The 25581-nt window shown below is 47.1% G+C and overlaps 1 protein-coding gene across 1 annotated transcript in view; it reads right to left on the bottom strand.

The window, feature by feature from the left end:
* Nucleotides 1–25581, bottom strand: part of LOC119386100 (probable ubiquitin carboxyl-terminal hydrolase MINDY-4) — a gene marked incomplete in the record, with an annotated part of 44240 nt that overhangs the window by 8735 nt on the left and 9924 nt on the right. The window contains 7 exon segments of the mRNA XM_049413605.1: nucleotides 2449–2514; nucleotides 2624–2692; nucleotides 3191–3256; nucleotides 3325–3388; nucleotides 3450–3551; nucleotides 20148–20239; nucleotides 20888–21004. Of these exon segments, the coding sequence (XP_049269562.1) occupies nucleotides 2449–2514; nucleotides 2624–2692; nucleotides 3191–3256; nucleotides 3325–3388; nucleotides 3450–3551; nucleotides 20148–20239; nucleotides 20888–21004 (576 nt within the window).

The following is a 25581-nucleotide window of genomic DNA, read 5'->3' as shown; positions in this document are numbered from 1 at the left end:
TTTATTACTAGAGCTGCTCCATGAACCAGTTGTGCGAGAAGATTTAACACAGCTTGAAGCTTTGAAAAATACATTTCGAGTTATCTTGAGCACCTCACAACAATATCTTGTCTTTCTTTATGTAATATGTAAGTACTCCTATAGCACTAAGCTGCTGTGAAATTCTTGATTATGCGTGTTGAATTTATAAATACTTTTCATACCAGTCACTCATACACATCAGTGTCACCAAACTTTTGCAATGATATAATGCACAAATAAATGATATATACTAGAGCTGTGCGAATAGCAAAATTTTGGGTGCGAAGCGAATTCGAATAATAAAGATTGAGTGCGAATTGAATCGAATAATTTTTGAATAATTTTCGAATATTTCTCAAACATTTTCAAATACTTCGAAGTGAAATTTACAGAAAAATGTTGCAGAGAATCCTAAGTATGTTCTCATTGAGCAGCACATGAAAGTGCTCTTTTTGCCTGGTTGATGAAGCGCTGGCGGGGTGGTATTTCATAGTTGTCTTATCAAGAATGAAGCATGTAGAGGCCGAATCGTATTTATGTACATGATTTGGTGCAACCAAAGTGTTGCCGACAACACTTTACACGTGATAGGCAAAGATGCCATTTCCTCAGCCTCTCCTCCTCTTTCAATTTCTGTGGAAGCCCAACTGATGTGGCGGACAAGGGTGTGCTCCCTTCAAGTCCAGGGTTCCAAATCTGCCTCGTAGACGGTGATATATAAGAACATCTGAAATTTTGGATGCTAAAAAGCTTCGGCGTCCGATTTTTCGGCCTTCCTGCCCAAATTTCAGGTCCAAAACAGCATTAATTGAGCCCCCACCTCTGCCACATTTTTCGTCTCCATGTTGGAACCAGCATTTTCTTGAGTTAATACATTTGCGACCGTAGCGGAGCTTGAAAGGCAGCTTTGCCGCAATACGGCGGTGTGATGAGGTGAAGCGTATTGAAAATCTAGGGACCACTTCAAATCGGACGTTGACTGTCACTTGGCCAAGTTCGACCGTAACGGAGCTTGAAAGGCAGCTTTGCCAGCAATAACGGTTGTGTGATGAGGTGAGGCATATTGAAAATTAGGGACCACTTCCAATCGACAGTTGACTGTGTCTTGGTCTAAGTTCGACGCGTAAACGGAGTCATGAAAGGCAGCTTTGCCGCAACAACGAGAGTGTAAGGAGGTGAAGCATATTAAAAAATCTGAAGGGGTCACTTTCAGTCAGAACGTTGACTGTAATTGTTTTTTGGGAAGTTCGAATAGTTCGAATAGTAAAATTCAGTGCGAATCGAATCGAATAGCAAACACTATTCGAAAAATATTTGAAATTGCGAATATTCGCACACCCCTAATATATAATATACAGAGATTACTACTACAACAAAAAATACTTCTTAATTGAAAAGGCAGGGTTCATACAATGTAAGCATGTCTTCCACTCGAGTCTATTTCTTTCTTATCATTTATTGTTTGGAGATAGCCAATCGCGCCGATAATGTAGCTGAGTTCTGCTCAGACCACTGTTGAAGCATAAAAATTAAGGGTGTTGAAATGCATAACCATTATGTTAATCAGGCCCAATCTCTGAGTAAATGGGCTATCGAATGAAGCAAGGAAGTGAAATTCTGTCAGACAGACGATGGGAACATTTTGGTTGAAGTCATGATCGTTTAAGCAGGTCATTGCAATTAGGCACACAATATGAAGTTTAATGTAACTGCCATTAGCATAAGTAAGTTGAGATGTAACTATCAGGCTCGCCTGTTGTGGATGGACTTGTGCATGTTCATAAAGATTACACAGAGGTTTACATGTGGCAAAAACAAGCATGCATTGTAGGCTTTTTTTGGAGGGTTACCTTACACCTGACAGAACATTTTCACAAGCTGTCACATTGAAAGCCACAATAGGATGTAAATATTGAAGTTTAAAAATCTATACAGTCACTCCTATGACACTGCAGCATATGTAGTGTCCTTTACTTTTCTGCAGAATCTATCTTTACATGATTATCACACCATAGGTCATATTGTATAGGTTGGTCTCAATTTGTCAACTACTGTAGTAGGGTCGGGACGGTCTCGTGTCCTTTCTTGTTCCCATCTTTTTAGCGCTGTTTTTCACTCGTTCAACTACGTGTCACCTTCAAGGTACATATTAATGCTGAACATCAGGTTCACAAAATAATTTACTATTGTAATAATAATAAACCAATAAACATAAAAATGCAAGAACAAGGGCAAGAAGATCAACAGGACACAGGTTTTTCTTGAACTTATTTCATCCTTAAGGGTCCGAAAGCATTACATAATAGGAATGTGACACAAGTAAAAACAAACTTAAGCTGCTTTTCTCATTCATCTGCAATGATAGCATACTGGCACCGACAGAAGAACTGTAAAGGGAAATTTCAATAGGTGCGAAAAATCAATCACCTGGTTACAATGGCTATGTTTCCCGATAAGCGAGCTGTTTCTTTCGTCCATTTCTTCACGAATCCTGCAAGTTGAAGGAGTTTGGAAGAGACACCTCGGTTATATAAAAAAGTTGCTACACTACAGCATGAATTAAATGAAATTGAAGGTTAGTACTGCCGTTCTGAAAGTTACTTTCCAGGCCATGCGTAATTAGGACGGATATCAAGAAAGCAACGCAGCTCGAACAATTCTCCTCTTGCAACTGCAAAGCCGAAATATTAATAGTTAGTACAATAGGCGTGCGCAGGGTTCCCCATCAGGGGGGGCGAAGGTCCATCGCAGCGCCCTCCCCCCCTTGTAAGTCAATATACGAGGCAGATTTTGCGGCCCCCCTTTCAGGTTATTAGGGGGGGCGGCCCCCCCCCCTGCCCCCCCCTCTGCGCACGCCTATGAGTACAATGCGTAGGGCGATTTCTATGTGGTTTGTGGTGGCCACATGGCACAGCGACAGACATAGAAAGGCAAAGATAGTATTAGGTTGAGTCAGACTAGGTTAGGTTTTTTCGGTATGATCACCATGGGCTGGTTACGAAGTAGCAGTGTGTGTTTGCAACAATGCAGAGAAACCTGGCATGGCCACATTAAGGGGCATTACTTTCAGTGCTTAGCAAATGACTTTGCCACACACTTTCGAATACATGTTACGTATTCTGGTTATGTTTGCTTTTTTGATACTGCTGTACACAACAAGCCAACTTACTTTAAATATACAAGAACTGTAGTATTCCTGCAGTGCTGCCTTTGACGTGAACGTTGATAGCGTCAGCTGCAAAGAGAGATTGAGTCAAGCTATTGCAATCAGTACAGGCTAATCATATACGAGGGCTAACTCACAGTTTCTATGATGCCATCGCTAGCCAAAATGCCACCAGTTTGAGCTATGTTGACTCCAGTGGGGCTGTGTTGCAAGAAAATACTACAAGTCAGACCATCTAGAAGCCTCAAAGCAACTCACTCACTTTGCCACAATAGCCTTGTTTGAGTCTCCTGCTTGCCAGAGGATGAATGCAAGTGCCCTGGCCAGAGCAGCATTTCTTCGTGGCACGTCGACTTGAAAACCACTGCAATCAAGGTGTTGTGAAGCCAAAAGTCAGGGCAGCTGCAAATGATGACTTCCCTTTGCATCTCTACATAAAACACACTTCGTTAGATCAGTTTTGCAAAGCTAACTCAAAACCCTCTCAGCACACTTTTACACTGATCTCTTCCAACAGACCCAACATATGGGGCAGAAACTCAAGAAGTGAAGGGTGCCCTGCAATGCTTTTTGAACAAGGTCATAAAAATCGAGGCTCTGCGAACATGTGAGCCAAACATTACAGCACAGCAGGAGGAATGAAACTTAAAATTAAGTTTCAGTGGCTAGAAATTGCTTGCTCTTCTCTCGACAAATGATGCCATATACCCAAAATTAACTGTTTCACATGCCCAAAAGCACATGGACATGGCTAGTGTCTGGTTTGAGCATCGTGGGCTGCAGAGTTACCGTGGCTGCCGCAATGTACTGCTATGTGCCTGCACTGCGCTCTACAGAGCGCACTCGTGATCACACTGAAAATGAGCCGTGTGTTCAAAGAAAAGAAAGTGCTCAAGGTCACGATGCATGAAGCCGTATGAACGTAGCTTCCTGCCCCCTTGTCCCCCCACCCTGCATAGCTTTCAGCACGCTCGCTCAGACAAAAGGAGTGAGAAAGTGCTTAAAGCGTGTGACAAATCTCTGTAACTCCGCTTGTACTTCACAGATTCCAAAAATTCTTGCGGCAGTTGATTCTGGAGACAATAAACTCTGATAGTGATGTCTAGAGACCGGATTTTAGGCAAATGCCTATTTTGCTCCTTGCGTTCCTGTCGTGCCAGTTTGATATATGAGCATGAATTAGAGGTTAAGAAGGGCTTTTATAGTGTTTTTATAGTGCCTATAAATGCCTATTTTTGGGGTTCGTGCCTAAAAGCCTATAAGTGCCTATAAATGCCTATTTTCAAAAACGGTGCCTATATGAGCACTATTTAACCTCAAATTTCGCTTTCAAGTGCAGTTTGAAACCGTTATTCATGTTACCGGGCAATATTGACCTTTTAAAACTATATGGGGTTCAACCTAGCCCTCTAGTTCAACCAACTTCGGGAAAAAGAACCGCTAGCAGCAGTGAACCTGAATGGAAGCCCGTCTCAGCGTCTGCAGGGGAATGGGGAGAGGCAAATAAAGATGGGAATCAGAAAGAAGAAGAAGAGGAGAGTGGCGTCCATTGCCGAGGACGCGGCGGGTGGCTTGTACAGCCGGTTGTCCAGTCCAGTGTGCCCAAGGAAGTCAAGAACAGCCTTGAAGACCTGCACGTGGTGATGGGCAGGGAACAGGAGGTCCCTCTGTGCAGACGCGGGAAGGTGGAGAACGAATGCGAAACCATGCAGTGCCGCCCGGGGAAGGAGGGTTTAGATCAAAATAAATAAAAAGTGTGATGCGCACGCGGCTATTGTTTTCTTTGTAATTTACTTCTGAAAAAGCCGCTCTGCGCTCACATAAGAAATCGTAGTTACACACTGGGCGTTGTTGCATGCCCAACGAAAAGCGTTTTACCACAAGAATGTTTCAAATTGGTTCATTATGAGCCGAGAAACCGTGATGCGAGAAGGCGATCTTGAAACCGTTGCCACTAGCCCCGTGTATCCTTCGGAAGCCAAGTCCCTTCCCTGCCCTCTTCAGTATCGCAGATGTAGGATCACATGACGCAGATGCATCAACACGTCATGCGCATGCAAGATGAGGTGCGCATGACGTGCCAGGGCCAGCTCGTGAACGCGATCAGTGTGTCATTTCAGCGTTCGTTTCTGTGGGATGGACTCCTCAGTGCGCACACATTTGGAAAGGCTGGTTCGGATCATGTACCGTTACACCGAGTCGCACAGCTAGAACTGCTGTAAGGGATGATGCACCAAAAAGGCACCAAGCGTTGTCGGGGCTGGCATCGGCACGACACGGGAATGGCGAAAACAGGAACGCATGCGGAATTGCGGCAGATAAGTCTGGCATCTCGCTGCGATTAGAAGTAAAAAAAGGAAGAGAAAAAAATTGGCGAAGCTTGCACTAAGCCGAGCAAAGCTCGAAACAGCGAAACTGGACCATTCTGAAGACTAATCTGGTTGCTTGTAGGTCGTTTCTAAGCCTTAGCTAGGTGATGCAGGTTGTTTCTAGGTTGCTTCTAGGTCGTTGCAAGGTTTAGCTAGGGGGTTGCTGGGTTGTTTCTACGTTGATCCTCAGCCTACAGAGGTTCGAGTTAAAGCAGACAGTCACAGACACGACACGAATGTCCAAACTCCCGAGACAGAACCTCGCGCTGAAACTAAGCGTTTGCAACTGTCAGATCTATGGGCACGCCGTCGTGGATGTAGGCCTTTCATCGCTTCAGGGTGTTCTCGCAGCCGCCGTTGCCTTTCTCGCTCCCTAGTATTGTACGTACTCGGGGTCTTCGGCTTGCCGCCATCGCTTCTCATCAATTTGTTGGGCTAAATGTTGCCTTCTTCATCTTTAGTTCACCAGTGGTGTGATTTACCCAATTTCTGTGGCACATACCTGTTTATAATGGTGATAGTTTTCTGAAAGGCACATATCCCTTTTCTGGTAGGCCGCACACATTACGGTTAGCCTGAACAGCTTCGCTGTTAAATTCCGTTTCTGTGTTTTATTATTTCTCTCAGCTTTCGGTCATTCATTCTAGCAACAGATTAAACAAATTACACATGTCGTCTCGAATACTTCTCGCAGCGTCATGTCCTATTGTTAGCGACGTCAGAGCATCAATGTCTACGTAGGTGAGCGACGTCAGTGCCCAGATAACTACGCAGGACCACTCATTGTTGTACGTCAGCCCCTCCATCTTGGGGCGCGCGCCTACGAGAAGAAAGGCAACGGCGTTCAGTTTGAAATTTCACGTCTTTCCGCAGCGCTAATACTATAGCGTCGCAAACCTTGGCAGACGTGATCATGAGCGCCAAGTGCATCCATTACACTTGTCAGCTCGAAATGCTCAAACCTGGTGAGGGGCCCTTTGGGGTGTTCACCAGCAGGGGAGAAATTGACCCAACGCGACTAGCCCCGGCCATTACGAGGCGTCCCTCCCTTCTGGTCTTTTAGTGGTCTGGGTATCTGCTCCTTTGCTGCCCTTCTCAGCCACGCCGAATAGAAAGAGACCCAGGAGTGCGTTGATTCGGCAGTGGGCACTTGACTCACCATGCTAGGGAATCAAAGGAGACACCGTGTTCTGCGAACCGTGCGGGAAAAGGGACAATTGAATGGCTATGTTGAACTGTTGGCACCTTTGTGCCATCATAAACAACAATATTTCTGGCTTTCCTGTCGTAGATACAGGTTGGGCACATCTTTGTTTGAAATTATTGAATTTATGTAAAAATTTATTGTGCCTATACTTACGATTTTGGAGGCCTAAAACGGTGTTTTGCCTGCCTATTTTTGGTGCCTAAAATGCGCTTTTTTGGTGCCTAAAAATCCGGCCTCTAGTGATGTCATTCGATGACTGCTTGAAAAAGTGTGCTGGGCCCCTGTTAAGGACCACATAGCGTGCAATGGCATGTGTGGGAACCACGTGCTGTTACGTTTGGCCCTGGAATTCATCGAGGCAGACGCTATTGTGCAAGCACCTGTCTGCCAGAATGCTGTCTCCCCCCCCCGTACCGGCGCTTAGACGGAGGCACAAAACGCCACGTCTTCTTGGAGGGGCTTATGCCAAACGAGCTGGGCATGACGCCGTGGTTGGATCCCCAGCAAAGCGACGGGGAATTCGGAGACCCCTTTTTGGCTCGGTGTTTTCAGCGTGAGATGGCTCCTCTGGAAGAATTCTCACCAAACCACTGCATTCTTTTACCCGAGCGTAGACAAGAAAGTTTGCACGTGCTCAAGTAAGTGTCTCCATCTTCCCAGAGGTCAAGGACACCTCCCCTCTCCCCTTTCAGACTTCCTCCTCTCTAACGTTCATGATTGGAGTCGTTAGGGCGTGGCGCGTGAATTGTGTGGTACACTGGTGTTCCCCAATTCTGCTTCTCAACCTACGAATGTATTACGTGACTCAGTGACTCCTTTCTGGAGGCCGGACGCCGGGACGGCAAGTCACCGGATTGGCGGGAGCTTCTGACACCGGGTTTTCGAGTGCCTCACTGTTGACAGATGTGGGGCTTTAAAAGCCGAAGACTTTTGTAGATCAGTTCAGACGAGTGAGTTGATTCACTTGTATTCTTTCTCACTCGTAACATGTAAATAAATCAAGTTCCTTCTTGTAAGAACGCGCCTCCTCACTGGGAAATCAGCAGCTATGGGGACAGCTACCTCACGAGACCCGCCGAACCCGACTCCTTACAGTGCATCACCAGGTAACAACATGTGCTGCGCAGTAGAGGCGCATGCGTCCCACAGATCCTCTACAGGGGCAGCAGCCGACACGATGCAAGGGGAGTTGTCGAAGGACTGGCAGGGTGTGTGTGCACGTGTGTTGTACGGACGGTGTGGCGAAGGGTGAACGACAAGTGTGGTGGCCGGGAGGACTAGTGGAACTTCGATTATACGTCCCCCGGTCCTGCGACGACCCGCGTTTTACGACGAATTGGCTTGGTCCCGGCAAAACCCCCATAGAAATAATGTATTAAAAACCTCAATTGTACGACGCAATTTTACGCCGGCCCCGCCTCGTACGACGCTTGCTGGACTGTCCGAGAAAAAAAAAGACCTACGATGACGCGGGCTGGCACGCAAACACACTGCGGCCGGGCGAAAAAAGTCGGGAAACCGAGGAACCGAGTTCGTATCCGCGCTGCCACCACAGGGCCTCTTCAATTTTTCGACACGCGGTCGGCCATAGCTAGCCAGAGCCAACGTTGGCCGGAGCCAGCCGGAGCGCATTCGTTTTGTCGCATTGCACTGCGCACTTCCGTTGTCGCCTTTTTTTTTTTTTCTCTCTCTTCTTTTGGGTGGTTTTGTAGTGACCGTGACCGTTGTGATCAGATAACATGGCAGATAATCTCGAGCTCGCTTTCTAGTATACGATAACTTTCACTACATTTCGTGTCGTTATACCGGACGTGTTGAACGGCGATTGTTGAGCCAATGTTTGCGACAGCCGCGGGAACCGGAACTCGCCGCTGTCTAGCTACCAGAGGGCTGGGGCGTTTTAGCCGCTCGCGATTGGTCGAAGCTTGCAAATCGAATAGGCCTACTGCCGTGCTAGAGTGTACTAGAACTGTCGAGTGGCGTGAACGCGCCTCGCCGCCTGATGCCTTTCGCGTCGACCGTAGCGGCGGCGCTGCAGTCGCTCGGTACTGAAGGCGCGCGGCGCCGCGCGCTAGAACGGGCCGCTCGAACTGCTGGACGCGTCGGCGGCACCCGGCAAATCGGCACTGATGTGGCTTTCGTTGCGTGTCTATCATTATTAAGCGTAGGAAACGTCGTCTTAAGCCTTGATGGACGACACTTCAAAGCTTTTAATGGATGCTTGCTTCATATATGCCTTCGAGAGATACTGCAAATCAGTTCTTGTAGCCGAAGTGACTGCTGGAAAGTACGCAAAATATAAAAATGAAAACAGGCTGACACCGACCGTGAATATTCACGATCTCAGTGTAATTGAGCCGAACTGATTGCTGGGCTATTTAGAACAATTACTCTCAAGTAACTAGACGCCGAACGACGGCCAGAAGAAGGAGACAGAGGAAACAAAAAGGGCGTGTCTTGTTCTGATTTCTTCTGCCTTAATGCTTTTTATGGTGGTGATTCGGCGTCTAGTTTATTCAGAGTAACTGAGCTGCTCTAATGGAATTTAACTGTGCTCAGAAAGTTGTGTGCTGATATTGTGCCGAAAGCACACCGAACATTAACCGCGCGTTGGCGAAGCTGCGTATACGGTGCGTATCTTTACAAATGCGCTGTAAATATGACTTCGACGTTACGAGGGCTCAAAGGTATTGGAACTCAAAGTTAACTCGACCGGTACAAATAACGGTCGTCCTCAGGTTCCTTGCACGGATATTTTAATAATTGCTAGGCGCCGGGTGGGGAGGGGATACCTTACTGTCCGTATTTGTGCGTGTAAATACATATCCACGTATATATATATATATATATATATATATATATATATATATATATATATATATATATATAATATATATGAATGAATTTAGGCAGAATAACTGACGGGCTACATTTCCATCTGCGCATTTTAATATGCTTGAGATAAGCCCTGATGCATGAAGTTTGTGCCTCGAAGGCGAACACGCGCCTTCGGCTCGGCTTCCTGGCTCGCCTTCCTGGTATTTTAAGCCCTCAGAGGTCGCATAACCGATGCATCGTAACCGCGGAAGCATGCTGTTTATACAAGATAGCCTTTCGGCATTAAAGAAGCAGCGCAAAAATGGCAGAACTCAGCCGTCACTAATATAAATGTTGCGATAAAGTCATTTGTACTCAGGTTACTCATGAAACAGTCGAGCGCATTGGAGCTCATACAGAGATCAATGCTCTGGATATATCGTGAGACTGTCGGCAGAAGAATTGTAGGCTTTTTTTTCGTCGCTGGTTCGTTAGTTGTCCGTAGTCAGTAAGTGTTGCTTGCAAACCGCACAGCAATCAGTGAGCAGCTAGATACATGTGCGCAAAATCCCATTGTCGCCTTCATTGGGGGTCGGCAGGCTCCAAGAACAGGGAATAACTCGGCGCAATTTTGGCACCCCAGCATATTCACTCATGCACCATGGCGCGTAGCAGGCGTTGAGACACCGATTGAAGCTCAGTAATGCATTAAATGCGCTCAAAACGCGCATTTACACGCTTTCGTAGGCTGCGACGAGCGCGCGCCAAATGCAGACGCTCTCCACAGCTTCAGTACAAAGTGACTACAGCGCCGCCGCTACTGTCGCCCGTCGGAGCATCACCCGAGATGCGGCGCGGCCGCTTCGTTCGTTCCACTGCCCCCTTCTAGTACACTGTAGCCGTGCTGCCATTCAGCCATTCCTTCACGTGTTTGCCTCATCGGTTGGTTGTGCTGCGCCGCAGCTGCTGTGTCCACGTGCAAAATTTTCTGTGTTCGGTCATTGGTGTGCGAGGAAGCTTTCGAACTTTTGGTTGCGAGTGCTGCGTCTCGCAATGTCGCGGAACCGAAAACCGCTGACGCTCGGAGAAAAGCTTCGCATAATCGAGGAGGCAGAGAAGCGGAACGGAGCAACAAAGGCCAGCATTGCCCGCGACCTGAACATTCCCGAGTCGTCGCTGAAAACGATCCTCGCGAAGAAGGACAGCATCCTACTAAATGCGGCAAAGTTCGGCCTGAACAGGAAGGCCGCGAAAGATGGCAAATATGCTGCCATGGAGAAGGCCCTCGTTGAGTGGTTGCGTCAGGCCCGCAGTTCAGGAATCGCCGTGGATGGCGCAATTTTGAAGGAGAAGGCTGAGACAGTTGCATTGCGCTGCGGCATTGACGACTTTAAAGCCTCCAATGGCTGGTTGGATCGCTTTAAAAAACGCAGTGGAGTTGTGTACAGCCGCTGCTGTGGAGAGAGCGCGTCAGTCAGCTCCGACACTGTAGAAAAGTGGACTGCATTGCTGCCGGAATTGATACGGGAATACAAACCGTCCGACGTGTTCAACGCAGACGAAACTGGATTATTTTATAATATGCAGCCAGAACAGACATTGGCATTCAAAGGAGAGAGCTGTCACGGGGGTAAGCGAAGCAAAGAGCGTCTTACCGTATTGCTTTGCGCTAATGAAGACGGCTCTGAAAAGCTTCCTGCCCTCGTGATCGGCAAGTTTGAGAAGCCGCGATGCTTCAAGAATTTGAAAAGGCTGCCGTGCCAGTACACGTTCAACCGGAAAGCCTGGATGACGGCTGCTATGTTTTCTACATATCTGCAGCAGCTGGACTCCAAAATGGGGGCTAAGAACAGAAAGATTCTTCTTCTGCTTGACAATGCGCCATGCCATCCATCAGATATGTCGCATTTGAGAAATGTGAAAGTTGTATTTCTGCCCCCCAATTGCACTAGCCAGCTGCAGCCACTTGACGCTGGCGTCATCAAGTGCATGAAACAGAAATATCGGAAGTTTCTGGTGCAGCGTCGGCTGGCGGGCATGGAACGCAAGCAGTTGATAAGAAACTTTCTGTGCTTGACGCAATGCACTACATTGCTAGTGCATGGGACGCAGTCACGCCAGAAACTATCGCCAACTCCTTCAGGCACTGCGGCTTTAATAGAAGTGGTGCTTGTTCTACCAGTGAAGCTGCACTGCCTGTTGACGATGAACCAGAGTTCGGCAGCCTGGAGCTGCCTGGATCTTTCGCGGACTATGTTGGTGCCGACGACGACGTTGCAGTGTGCAGTGAAGTGTCGCTGGATGACATTATCGAAACTGTGCGTCCCGACACTGCGGGAACTTCCGACGAGGAAGAGATGGACGACGCTGCAGAGGCTAGCGTGTCCGTTCCGACTTACGCGGACGTGTTGTGCTACGTCGACCACATTCGGCGGTTTGCTTGCGCACGCGATGAGATCGGCGACTTGCTGCCAGATGTTGCAGCTATCGAAAGAAAGCTGATGCGTCGTGGCTGGGCAAACTCTCAGAAGAAAATCACAGATTTTTTTAAAAGGTGAGAAATAAGGTTCGTTCACACCTCCGATAAAATGCGTGGTTGTCATTTTTTCAATTAATTTAATCTACGTTCCTCGGAGCAGCGTACGTTTGTGCCGCGGACTTTCTTAGGCATTATGTGCCCGCTGTTGTGGGGCAAAAATGACCGTCACTGCCTATATTCTCGGTTTTTCGATTATACGACGCCCGGATTATACGACGATTTTGCGCGGTCCCCTGAAAGTCGTATAATCGAAGTTCCACTGTATGAGTTATGAGCGTAACCGTTGAGCGTTTCTTGCTACTATTAAATGTTTTTTTTAGTTTTGACGCAGTGGCCACCTTCCATTCTTCAGCCAGATGGCAAGAACCCCCACAAGTACATCCCCTTTTGGTGATGTCACTTTTGCCGCCGCACTCGGGCAAGCCCTTTCCGGTGTATTGTCCGCAGCCTTGGTATAAGCCGTTGTCGCTGCCCTTGGACACCAGAATGTACCAGTTCCCTGCTGCGGTAATGGAATGACGTGATCAATGCCGACGGTGTTAAAGATAGTGTCAGGGGGTGGAATAGGTGTGAGTAGTCCCAGGCTGGCATCCCGGGCGACACTTATGCTTTTGGCACACCTTCGCAGCTTGCGATGTACTATCGAACACTTCTCTCCATCCTCGGCCACCAGAAAGGTTCCTGGATCTTCCGAAGAGTAGCACGGCGGCCTACATGTCTACCTTCCGGGGCATCATGAACGCCGTGTGGGATTTCAGAAAGCATGGTCGATGGAATTACTGAGGTGGCGTTCTTCTTGGTTACTGGTCTAATGGCGTCGGTACAACGTTCTTCCATGAAGGACAAACTTTGAATTACTGTGCGTGTCTTCGAGGGACGTTATTATTGCTGCCAAATTCAAGTCGTACCGCTGAGTTTGAAACATCCTGTTGCGAGAACCAAATTCAGCCTTCTTTGGCTTGGGGTGAGCTTTCCTCGCATGGGTTTTGAGACAGTGCATCGGCAAGCTGGTTTAGTGTACCTGATCGATGCTTCATGTCGTAGGTGTAGTCTTGCAGTCGGATGATCCAATGGGCAAACTTGTGTTTAAGGCTGTTGCTTGGCAAACATCCATGTAATTGCAGCATTGTCCGTCACCACCATGAACTTGTGGCTAAACAAGTAGTGCCAGAACTTCTCGTCTATGCTCCAGACAACAGCGAGGCACTCCAACTCGTTCGAGTGGTAATGGCGTTCTCTGTCTCATAGCTTGCGGCTGGCGTAAGCTACGACATGCTCAACTCTGTCTGGGTCACGCTGAACAAGGACCACTCCTAGACCAACGTGGCCTGCATCAGTGTGAACTTCTGTGTCCCACTTATCCTGGAAATGACTTAAAACGGGACACCTGTGTCAGCAAGGGTTTGAAAGGCGGCATCTTGTGAAGGACCACACGCAAAAGTCAATGGTTTCTTCAAACATATCTGTTAGTGGAGCTGCCGTCGATGCAAAGTTGAGAGCAAACTTGCACAGGTATGACGCGAGGCCTAAAAATGCCTGCAACTGTTTCAAACACCTTAGAGTAGGGAGGTTGGCCACCGCTGCTACTCTTTCAGGCAAAGGTTGAACACCGTCTGCAGAAATGGTGTGTCCCGAGTAAGAGATCGTGGCCAATAGAAATTGGTATTTTTCTCGGTTCAATCGGAATCCGGCATCTAACAGTCTTTGGAGAACTTCATCAAAGTTTCGAAGATGTTGTTCCTCTGTCGTGCCCACTGACCAATATGTTGTCCAGATACACAGCACAAGCGTGATCTTTCAATGGGCCGAAGACAATATTCATGGCACGCTGAAATGTACTCAGCACTGTTCTCAGCCCAAAAGGCATGTGGTTAAACTCGTGGAGACGGGAAGGTGTTCGGAACGCTGTATTGCACTTGTCTTCAACATTAATTTGGCAATACCCCACACGAAGATCAAGTGATTAAAAGAATCTAGAGTGTCGTACAGTGTCAATGGCGTCGTCGATGCGGGGAAGTGGGTATGAATCAGGGATGGTGTGCTTGTTTGAACTCCTGATAATCGACACAAAATCTGAAGCTCCCATTCTTCTTCCGGACAAGGACGACTGGTGTGGCCCAGGGACTAGAAGATGGTCTAATTATGTCAGTGGCCAGCATTTCCTGCACTTGTTCGGCAATTAAATTACGGCCCGTTTGCATTCGACGTAACGTCGCAGTGGTATAGAGATGGGCGCATGACCATCTGTGGGTATGCGATGTTCAAGTAAGCTAGTACCTGGTAGCTGCGACTGTGCTTTCCGCAAAAATCGGTCTGTGCCGTTCGAGCACTGAGGAAAGTGTTGAAGGTCTGTCAGGCTCACCTCTAGTAACTGCAGTTGAACCCGAGATCAATGGACGAAGAAAAACTCCGCATCCCTCAATGACAAGCTGTACATCACCAGATAGCATATAGTCGGCTCCCACGACCAAGTGAGCGGCCAACGTGGAGGCTTGGACGCCATCCTCAGACTCCGGCAGTACTTGTCTACTTCGAAAGGCCACGAACATAAGTGGGTTAATGTATTACAATGACTCTGCGTTTTGCGACTGCAAATCCCAGGACCCCGGCCTTGCCTTTGCCCCACGTTGGGCTTAACTTGTGGGGTTCTCGCCGACTGACCAAAAATGGAATACGGCCGCTGCCTCAAAACTCAAACTGCCTCAAAACTCATAAAACATTTATTAGTAACAAGAAATGTTCAACGGTTACGCTGACAAGTCAAACATAGTCCTCCCATGCACCACACTAGCCGTTCACCGATCACCCTTTGCCATGCTGGCGTCCAACAAGCGCGCACACACACCCTGCCAGTGCATCAACAACTCCCCTCGCATCGTATCAGCAGCCGCTTTTGTAGGGGATCTGTGTAACACGTGCACCCTTATTACGCAGCACGTATCATCTGTGGGACGCGCGGAACTGTGGGATGGGCACACCCCTACTGCGCAGCACATGTCTTTATCTGGTGATGCGCGCGACTCTACACAAATGAAAAATGACACTGGTAACACTAACAGATAGGAAGAGAGCACAGTGAATCAGAGAAAAAAGAGGGGTAGCCGATATCCTAGCTAATAGCAAAAGAATATGGACCTTGACAGGTCATGTCATGAGAAAGACAGAAAAGCGATGGCAAGTCGAAGCGATGGGATGTGCGGTGAAGGACTACAAAGGGTTATGTTGAGCGATGAAATGAAGAAATTTACAGGCATAAAATGGAATCAGCTTGTGCAGGACACGGTGGGCTGAAGATCGTTGGGAGAGGTTTTCATCCTGTAGTGCACATAAGATAGGCTGACAATGATGATTAAACTTTAGTGTGATTATTGCCAAGCTAGCCTTGTAATACAGATCTAACAAAATGTGTTTTATGGGTTAAAGGAAAATGTGAAAAGTTTTAATAGCTGATGTAGTCAGTGGCATAAATCTGGAAAAATCACAATGTGGGACACACATCTTGCCATGCTGGCCATTTTGCTTTTATAAATATAGGTTTTATTTTTATTTACATAAGAATAAAATCATGCTTCGACAAATAATTTAGAAAACTAGCATGGAGTCCCAGCTTGTGTAACTGCGTTGTCCTATTGAGTCTTCTCTGAACTGATAGAGCAGCAGTTGTGGTTTCAATAGTACACCTGAGGGGCACTAATGTGGGTACAAACAACAATGTAAACAGCCATTTGAAAAAGCTGAATGCACTATATTTAACTGTCAAGCAATTCAAGTATATATGATGTTTGAAAGACGAATCTAAAGGGGGGGGACACATTCAAGGGCTGTCCCCCCCAGCCTGAACACAAAGGGGGCCAGACCCCATGACCCCCCTCGATTTACGTCAATGGATGTAGTTCTGCGAAACTGCTGCTTATGTTTACTTCTTTCTTATATTTTTTTCGGTATGTTATCCATGTGAAGCAAACAGACAAAAAAGCCAAGCAGAGCATAGGGGATTGTAAGTAACTGCTTTTTAGCTGAAATGTAGTTAACGATGTAAAAAGGAAAGTGTTAAATAAAATAATTGAATGGTAAATGGAGCCAAGCCCGCACTGTCTGCTCGACACGTGTGACACTCCACCAACCGAACTACGGTGGCAGCTCTGCCCTTGTCCACTTTCTCGGTTTTCTGCTAGGTGTATTAAATTTACACATAGAAGCGTTTGCCAGCACCAATCAAAACAATGGCCGCGAATGTGGAACATTTACAGTAAAACTTCGGTGATACAATCATGGCTCATACGAATTTCGGGGTGATACGAATCTTTCTGTGGTCCCGGCCAAGGCCCATTAGCCTGCAATGTATTGGAGTACGGTTGTTGCGAACCCATTTGCACCCTGAGACGTTTAATACGAACGTACGCTAGAGAACAGGCGCTGCCCGCGCTGTCGTGGAAGACGCGGCATTCACGTGCAGGCGCGGGCATGCGGGCTGCGCGACCATCAACGCTGCGTCGTTGCCTCAAAAAATAGTGCGCGCGAATCTTTGAGGCCTTTAGGCGCTTCCGCGTTTGGATTACAAATGACGTTGACGTCGCGGTTTTTTTTTTTCCGATGCGTTGATGCAAGCCATGTCCCCGCAATCAGACGTTCTATGAAACAAGACTGAAACTTGGGCTGCGGGTCCGTCATGAAGTCCCATGAAAGGTGGACGAAGACCTCAAGAGACGAAGCGGACGACCTTGGCGAAGGTGCTTGGCCTCTTATCTATTGTGTGCAAAGCGCTTCTTAAGTCACTTTCGCCGCAGTATTCTGGTGTCACGCAGAAAAGCATAGTAAGATTAGGAAGGGGCTACTTGTGGTCACGGGGCACAACACATCTGGTCCATTAATTACACACGCGCGCATGCACCGTATATTTACAATTACAAGTATGATCGTTGACGTCTAAAAACTAGGGGTGTGCGAATATTCAAAATTTCGAATATTTTTCGAATAGTGTTTGCTATTCGATTCGATTCGCACTGAAATTTTACTATTCGAACTATTCGAACTTCCCAAAGACAAATGCAGTCAACGTCCGGTTGAAAGTGACCCCTTCAGATTTTCAATATGCTTCACCTCATTACACTCTCGTATTGCGGCAAAGCTGCCTTTCAAGCTCCGTTACGGTCGAACTTAGCCAAGAGACGGTCAACGTCCGATTGGAAGTGGTCCCTAGATTTTCAATATGCTTCACCTCCTCACACTCCCGTATTGCGGCAAAGCTGCCTTTCAAGGTCCGTTACGGTCGAACAGCCAAGAGACAGTCAACGTCCGTTTGGAAGTGGTTCCTAGATTTTCAATATGCTTCACCTCATCACACCCCCGTATTGCGGCAAAGCTGTCTTTCAAGCTCCGCCACGGTCGCAAATGTATTAACTCAGTTAACTCAAACGCTGGTTCCAATATGGAGATGAAAGATGTGGCAGAGTTGGGGGCTCAATTAATGCTGTTTTGGACCTGAAATTTGGGCAGGATGTCCAAAAAATCGGACGCCGAAGCTTTTTAGCATCCAAAATTTCAGATGTTCTTATATATTGATGTCTATGAGGCAGATTTGGAACTCCGGACTTGAAGGGAGCACACCCTTGTCCGCCACATCAGTTGGGCTTCCACAGAAGTTGAAAGAGGAGGAGAGGCTGAGGAAATGGCATCTTTGCCTATCACGTGTAAAGTGTTGTCGGCAACACTTTGGTTGTGCAAAATCCTGCACATAAATACAATTCGGCCTCTACACTGCCTCATTGTTGATAAAAAAACTATGAAACACCACCCCGCCAGCGCTTCATCAACCTAGCGAAAAGAAACACTTTCATGTTGCTATCTCACAAGAACATACTTAGGGATTCTCTGCAACTTTTTCTGTAATTTCACTTCGAATTATTTGAAAAATGTTTGAGAAATATTCGAAAATTATTCGAAATTATTCGATTCGATTCGCACTCAATCTTTATTATTCGAATTCGCTTCGCACCCAGAATTTTGCTATTCGCACAGCTCTACTAAAAACTTTACTGGAAATCATTCAGAGCTGTTCATGACGTCGCTGCGGCCCTGAGAAACACTGAATCAAAACGTGTGCCAACTTTCTTTTGTCGCATACTAATTTTCCATGTTTTCTGGTGATACGAATTTCAGATGATACTACGAATATTTTTGGTAACCCCGCGAGATTCGTATCACCGAGGTTTTACTGTATTCAACTGCAGCTGTCATGTCTAACACGACTTTAGAAGCAGGAAAGTGGGCAAAAACCAATCACATGCAACCTGACGACTCAATTTTAAAAATTCAGTTAATTACCTATAACAGTTTTCTCGGACTTATTGTCTGATGACATTACATCGCTTTTGCTCAAAATTCAGTTCCACAGTTCCAATGGTTCTGGTTGGCAACAAGATTGGTGACATGTTACGTGATGTCGCATGACAGAAAAAAGTGCCTGTGTGTCTGCAATCGGTCAGAAACCGATTTCCTTTTGCCAGGAAAGAAATAATGGCTTTTTGCATGCCTATAAGAATGTATCATTACTTGAGAAGTGAAGGGAATGCTTTCAAGACACTTTTCTCCTGGTGACCGATCTTGAACCATCTAGAGGAATGAGGGCATTTTTCTCGTCGCCAACCAAAAATCTATATAAGAATTGCAGTGCGGTTAATAAGCAAACGTCACCTTGACGTGTGACTTCACGACAGCTTTAATTTTCCCTGAAAAGATGATTTTGCGGCATAACGACTCCGCGCTGCCGTGAAACTACTTTTTCAAGCGGGTCATGCGTGGAAAAATGCTTATATATGAATTCATTTTGAATTCTCCGAATGCCAAATAAAATTCGAGGCACAGAGTTGAAGCGAATATTGAATATCATAATATTTGATCAGATACTCAGAACCACCGACCACTAGCACAAGTCTAGTTATAATTGAACCAAGTCTAAGCATGCCGTCAGAAGCCATGACGCCATGATCAAGCTTGTCTGTGAACGTGGTGAGGATGTTCACTAAACACATTCAACCCATTCTCAAGAAACCCAAGCCCGGCAATGAATGTTTGTAGGACATTCACTAGACATCACTGCAGTCAGTGGTCATTCACCGAATTTAGTTCTCGTACCTTGGTACTACAAACGACACAACGAAAACAGCAGCGATGCACACACGTTGGTAGCATGTAGAAATGCTGTCTGCACCAAATGAGTTCTGGTGAATCATAGTGTTTGTTACAAGACCATACTCCGCGTTTGAACACTGAGTTTCGGAGATACAAGGTGCTGAACGGATACCGCTGCCAATACAACCGCCTGTCTGCCTGAACGGTCATTCCCGCAAGGCATCTGTGCATCAGACCCCTGGGCAGGTTTTGCCAAGTGTGACTCTGAGGTCAAGCGCTGTGCAATTCAGACACAAGTACTGAAGGTATCTTTAATTCAGCGTACCTCTCTGTCCACTTTTCAGTATCCGGGTGCCACAGTTGGTCAGCTGACACAAAAGGTGCAGCCATGACCCATGCTGTTTAGCAACTAATTACAACAGTGATGTCATTTGGTGCTTGTGGTTAATCATGAGTGAAAGGTGTTCTCACCTAATTTAGAGCCACCCCAGGGCCACACTTTCGTAGAACTGCCTCCTGCTTGATTCTATGCCAGTCTTATTTGGCAGGCTCATCTCCACCGCTTATAATATGATAAGACAGGATTACTGTCCTACCATCCACCAAATGTGGCCAGCTGATCCCACTGGTAACACTGGTGGATTGCCGCTCAGAACCATGATGAAGAGCAAGAAGGCATCAGCATTGGAAAAAGGAATAGCTGGTACTGCATTGTATCCTCCTGAGCCTCCTTCCTACTGTTGGACCTCTTCTACTAGCACGAAATGCAAAGGAATGGAATACTCCTCTGCACCAGCAACCGATACGAAGAAATGTTCAGTGTACCCCCAAATGAAAAATACTTGCACTGGTCCCGATTGCTCCCGAACGAACGCCTGCATGCCTTGGCATCCTTACCTTGGATCGGCATCCTGCAGTCCCCCTTCCGGCCACAGCAGCTCTTTGATCATGTATGCTTGTACTGCAGCAAGCACACCACATGGTCCTCCCTGGAAAATGAATGAGGTAATGCAGTTGTGCAGAGAAAACAGTAAACGAGGATAAGGTGGTTACAAAGAAAATAAGGAGGCAAAAAACGGTTAATTTCAAAAACTATTTATGTGAAAAGCATTGTACGTTTCCCTGCATGAAGAACAAGGACAGAAGACACAGACTGAAAGAAATTACAACCACCTGAGCTCTATTTTTCCGTTCACAGCTATAAATGTGCTGTATTTAACATTAAATTCGTAACAATATACATTTAATAATGAAGACGGCCACTTCCCTCCTTCGTGCAATAATACTATCCCATGCATTATTAGACAAATTCTAATATCCGCACACTCATGAGCTTATCCACAGTGTTCAAGGAAGGAATGTTTAATGCTGGAGCCAGTGCTTTTGAGAAAGAGGCTTGTCTTCATGAGCAAGAGATCCCTTGACAGAATTTTGGCTCCCACATGATGCATCACTTGTTTGTTTACTGTTCATTACTCTCCGGTAACATCAATGCAAAAAACGTACAGGTCCCATAAAAAGAAAACACTTTCTGTGTGATTTATATAGAAACAAAGATAAACTGATTAGAATTCGCTGATATTTTTAGGCGGTGCAGTTGCAACATGCTTGTAGTGCGACGCACGTAAATTACATACCTGTTTTTGCAGCAGGCCGTACGGGACGGCATTTGACTTTGTGAAAGTGAACCCTTGTGATGCCCACTCCTCTCCAAATTTTCCATTTCGCGTTCCGAATAGCAATTCCTTGAGTTCCTGGATTCAAAGTTGTACGTACATGGTTTCATCACACCAGTTGCCTAACCCAAAAAAAAAAAAAGTTTCCTTCATTTATAGGATTTTACATGCCAAAACCACAATATAATTATCAAACAAGCCATGCAAGGCGTTATTACATTTTGCCTCTTTAAAAATGCCATGGTTAGGAATCAAATCCGCAATCCCGGGCTTTGCAGCGCAACACTGTAGCCGCTAGGCTACCATAACAAGTGGGTCGCCCAACTGAGCAGTGCTTGGTTTAGTAACCTGAGAGATGGCTAAAAAAAGAGCTTTAAAACATGTGAAGACTGTTTATGATCACGCAAACACAGAACAACTAAAGAAGGCAGGATGCTATAAGTCAACTGATCAGGCAATGATAGTAAGCATCCACATTGAATCTGAAGCACTCGTGTCTCCCTTGATGCAGTAAGTAGCCAATGTTTCTGCCTTTCTTGTCCTTTCATTAGCACCGTCACCATGTTCATTAGCCAATTATGCCATATTTATACTCTTATCTCGTATTTCAAGCATAAATTTACTATGTTTGACAAAGCGTGCCTTAAGTTTAGTCACACAGTGGTTGCACAGCATTTTAGGGTGCTCTCTATCAAACATTGTAATATGTACCGAAAATCCCAGAAATCCTTTTTTTTCTTCTTTTCAGAAGCTTATTCTCATTAATGGTTTCGGTTTCCTGAAGACAAATACATAGTATAATGTCGCAGGGCAATGGTGACACAATGAGGTATATATTCCCCAGCCCTAACAATCAGACACATCTCACTCTGCATTCGTCAGTTCAATGGTACTGTGCATGTGTTAAAAGTCTAGACACTTTCAGAAATCAAAGACATGCTGCATGACATCCCATTTAAAAATTATGAAGTTCTTCACACCTTTGGTGCGAGAGACAAGAGTGGCATCAGCAAAGAGGTGGCAGCTGTTATGATCGGACTACACGGCTTGGCGCCGCTGGATCGTCGGAATGGTATGGCGGCATCAGCCCTGCTTTCTTCGACCTCAACATTCCCCGAAATGCACCAGATGTGGCGACAACACTGCAACTGTGTCCTGAACCCTTCAAGGCTTTCAGTGCACCTCGTCAATCACCTTGGACATGCTTGGCTGAGTTTGACGCTTTTATTGCCTGAAGGTGACTATTTGCAGTCGAAGTTTCTCAGATGAGGCAGTCACTTGTGCACTGCTTTGTTTAGCCTTCTGCGAGATGCACCGGACAATTAGCCGAGCGCTGGAGATTCCTCATACGACACCTTTCCCACACTACGCGGTGTCTGCGACTTTGTGACCTGACCGACAGCTGGCCGTCCCCTGCACCGGCGACGCATCGAGGCAGGGAAACACTGCACATGTCAACGTGGCCACTTTCCAGGAATGTGCGCCGCCGGATCCCTTCATTGTGTGTATGGTGCCTTTGTGGCTTTGTGGCCCGACTAGGAGATGGCCGTCACCGGTGACGCATCGAGGCAAGGAAAGACTTGCAACTGTCAACACACCTGACATCACGGCCAGTTTTCAGGAATGTGCGCCGCAGTAATCCGTTCATTGTGTGTATGGTTTCTTTGTGGCTTTGGGACCCGACTAAGAGCTGGCCATCCACGCCGACGGCGCTATCGAAGCAAGGAACGAATGCACCTGACAGCACACCTGACAATGCAGCCTGTTTCCAGGAATGTGCACCGCCGGGATTCCTTCTTTGTGTGTACAGTGTTTTTTGTGTTTTTTGATTCATCTCCCAGGCACCGTCCATCGTCCAGGTGCGCCGCTTCTCTCTTTCCTGGAGTGCAAAGGAGGTGGTGCTTACTTTTCATTTAGTGGGCGGAGATGAAGACAATGTGTTGATTGGACTGTCCTAGACTTGATTGTTTCCTCCAGCAGGGAATGCTGGGAAGGCCCAGGCTTTATGACGCGAGCGTCAAGCCGCTCAAAGCTATGCTAGCGACAGGCTACGCTAAGCTACACTACGAGGCTACGTTGACGCTACGCGACGACGTTACCACACGCTACCAAATTGTCATGTAAATAAACATTCCTGTTATCAGCTCCGGCTCCTGATCTCGACTTCTCCCTGAGGCCTGGCTGCTCCACGGTCCTATGGGCAGACCCCCGACTACATCACAGCACTGTGTGAACCATGTTACAAGCTTAAAAAATACTTAAGCTTGCTTACACTAATTGACAAGTCTATTGCTGGCCTTATTACTACAGTCAAGACCGAATATATCGAATTCGGGTAAATCGAACTATCCTTTATATTGAACTGTTTTAGAACACGACAATGCTTTAACGTCTATGCATAGGAAAAGTTACTGCTACATCAAACGAAAATGGCCGGAACACTTGATATGTCGAACATCGGGTAGTGCGATACGGCCCAAGAAGTTGGCTTTTCCTCACGGAAGGGGACTTTCCCGCACACATTTGGGAGTGTGAGCAGTGTGATTAGGAGGGCGCTGCACAGAGCGAATAGAAACCATCGCTTGCCATCGCATGCTTTCTCCCGTGATTCCTCTCGTAGCGGCCATCGTGCGAGGTCGCAGTGCGCTTCTGAACTCCCTGCCTTTGTTAGAGCATAAAACAAAGAACTTGGATCTTCTCCGCGAAACTGGCGATAATCACCAGAGTCGAACGTAGAGAAAAGAAGTCTGGCGTTGCCGCTGCATACAGCATCCCAAGAAGCACTGTGAATATGATATTGAAAAACAACGCCAACATTAGGGCCAAAGCAGTTGAAGCATCCGACTCCCGACGAGTACGCACAGCTGCGTTTGAAGATGTGCAATCTGTTTACATCGACATCGTGTTTTCTCGCATACAACCCGCCCTTGCATATAACTCGTACCCCTAACTACAAACCACGGGGGGGGGGGGGGGGGAATAAAAAAAAAAAGACCTTCCCCGCGTATTGCTGTAAGCCGCCTTCCTAGCATTACCACAAAGCAGTGCCGTGAAGCCAACTTGCCCACCGAAATTTACATAGAAAATACGGTGAATTCTTTAAAAGTTTTATATCGAAGTATACGATATATCGACCTAATTCCTGTTTTTCAACGAGTTCGATATATCCAGGTTCGACTGTATTACGGTCTTCCTTGGTGCACGTGTCAGTGGGCCTCTTCGATTTTCCCTGTTCGGGCAGCCAGACGGCAGCCCGAGGACTCCTTTCTGACAGGAAATGACGTCATTATGCGTCACTGTGACGATGGTCAAAATTTTCGGGCAAGCGTCGGGCAGCCCGAGGGCTGCCGCCACAGCATCATCATCATCGTCACGCTAGCGCAGCGAGCTCTGTGTCGTCTGCTACATCTTCGCCCTGTAGACACAGCGGCTTCGGCAGACGAGTTCGTTGTGCTGCTACAAGCAATCGCAGAACTGCTACACGCTTACGATGCGATTGAAGAGGAAAGCGGTGACGTGGAGCATCGCACCATCAGCCTGTTGTTGGCCCGGCGAATGAGGTAGGATCGGCACCGTGTTCCGTTATACATCGAGATGGTTGTGCCAGCGTATGTGGACCTGGAGTTCAGAAAAATGTTTCGACTGTCCAGAAGCACAGCTGCGGCTCTTGTAAAAGAATTTGAGAGGTCCGCATTTTATCCACAGGGCTAGAGTCGGAAGAACGAAGCTGTCAGCTGAGAAGACCGTGCTGATCAGGCTAAGCTATCTCGATCGGCACGTAAACTACAATGTATGTAGTTGCGGACAAATTCGACGTGAGTGGGTCGAGCGTGCACGGCAAAATTCGGCGTGTTCTTGACTTCCTAAATGCTATCAGTGCGAGAGAGATCAAGTGGCCGGACAGCAACGACATCGCACGAAGCAAGCGTGCATTTTGTGCGCTGTATCAACGCCAAGGGGTAGAAGCCGGCCTTCCAGACGTCATCGGGGCCCTTGACGGCTATCACATTCGCATATCGCGACCATCAGAATCGGAGGGGAGCTAATAAAACCGAAAGAAACTTCGGCGCTGCCCGAGGACACGAATTAAACGTAAACAACACAAAGATTACTCGCATGACACTGAAACCTCTTACCTTTGATCACATACACGAGGTTACCACCGTGCAGCCCAACGCATCCGTTCTTCTAGAGAGGGCGCACTTCTGTCTGCACCTCGCTTAAAATAATATTTCGTGGCGTTAGGACAGACGCAGGCTACAAGTGAAATGCACGTTGAACCACGTAAAAGCAGTGAACCGAAAAAGACTCGTCAAACGGAGCGGCGAACTTCTGCTCAAAGAATTCGCGAGCAGACGACGCGACGAAAAAAAAAAAAAAAAAACACGCAGAAGAGCGCGTCGTCTGCTCGCTGCCAGCGTGCTGCCAGCGCAAAATCGTTCCGGCAGGACAGCGAGTCCGCGGGCAGCCCGCTGGCTGCCGGAGAGGGAAAAACGAACGCGTTTACGGCAGCCGTCGGGCAGGTGGGCGGAGCTTCGGCGCTGCCCGAGAGCTGTCCGAGAAAAACGAACGTCTGGCAGGCTGTCGGGCAGCCCGCTGGCTGCCGTCTGGCAGCCCGAGCGAATAATCGAAGAGGCTCAGTATAGCAGGTAGGT

The sequence above is a fragment of the Rhipicephalus sanguineus genome, chromosome 3 (assembly GCF_013339695.2).
Source record: "Rhipicephalus sanguineus isolate Rsan-2018 chromosome 3, BIME_Rsan_1.4, whole genome shotgun sequence".
Lineage (NCBI taxonomy): Eukaryota > Metazoa > Arthropoda > Arachnida > Ixodida > Ixodidae > Rhipicephalus > Rhipicephalus sanguineus.
This window is presented reverse-complemented; position numbering and strand designations above follow the sequence as displayed.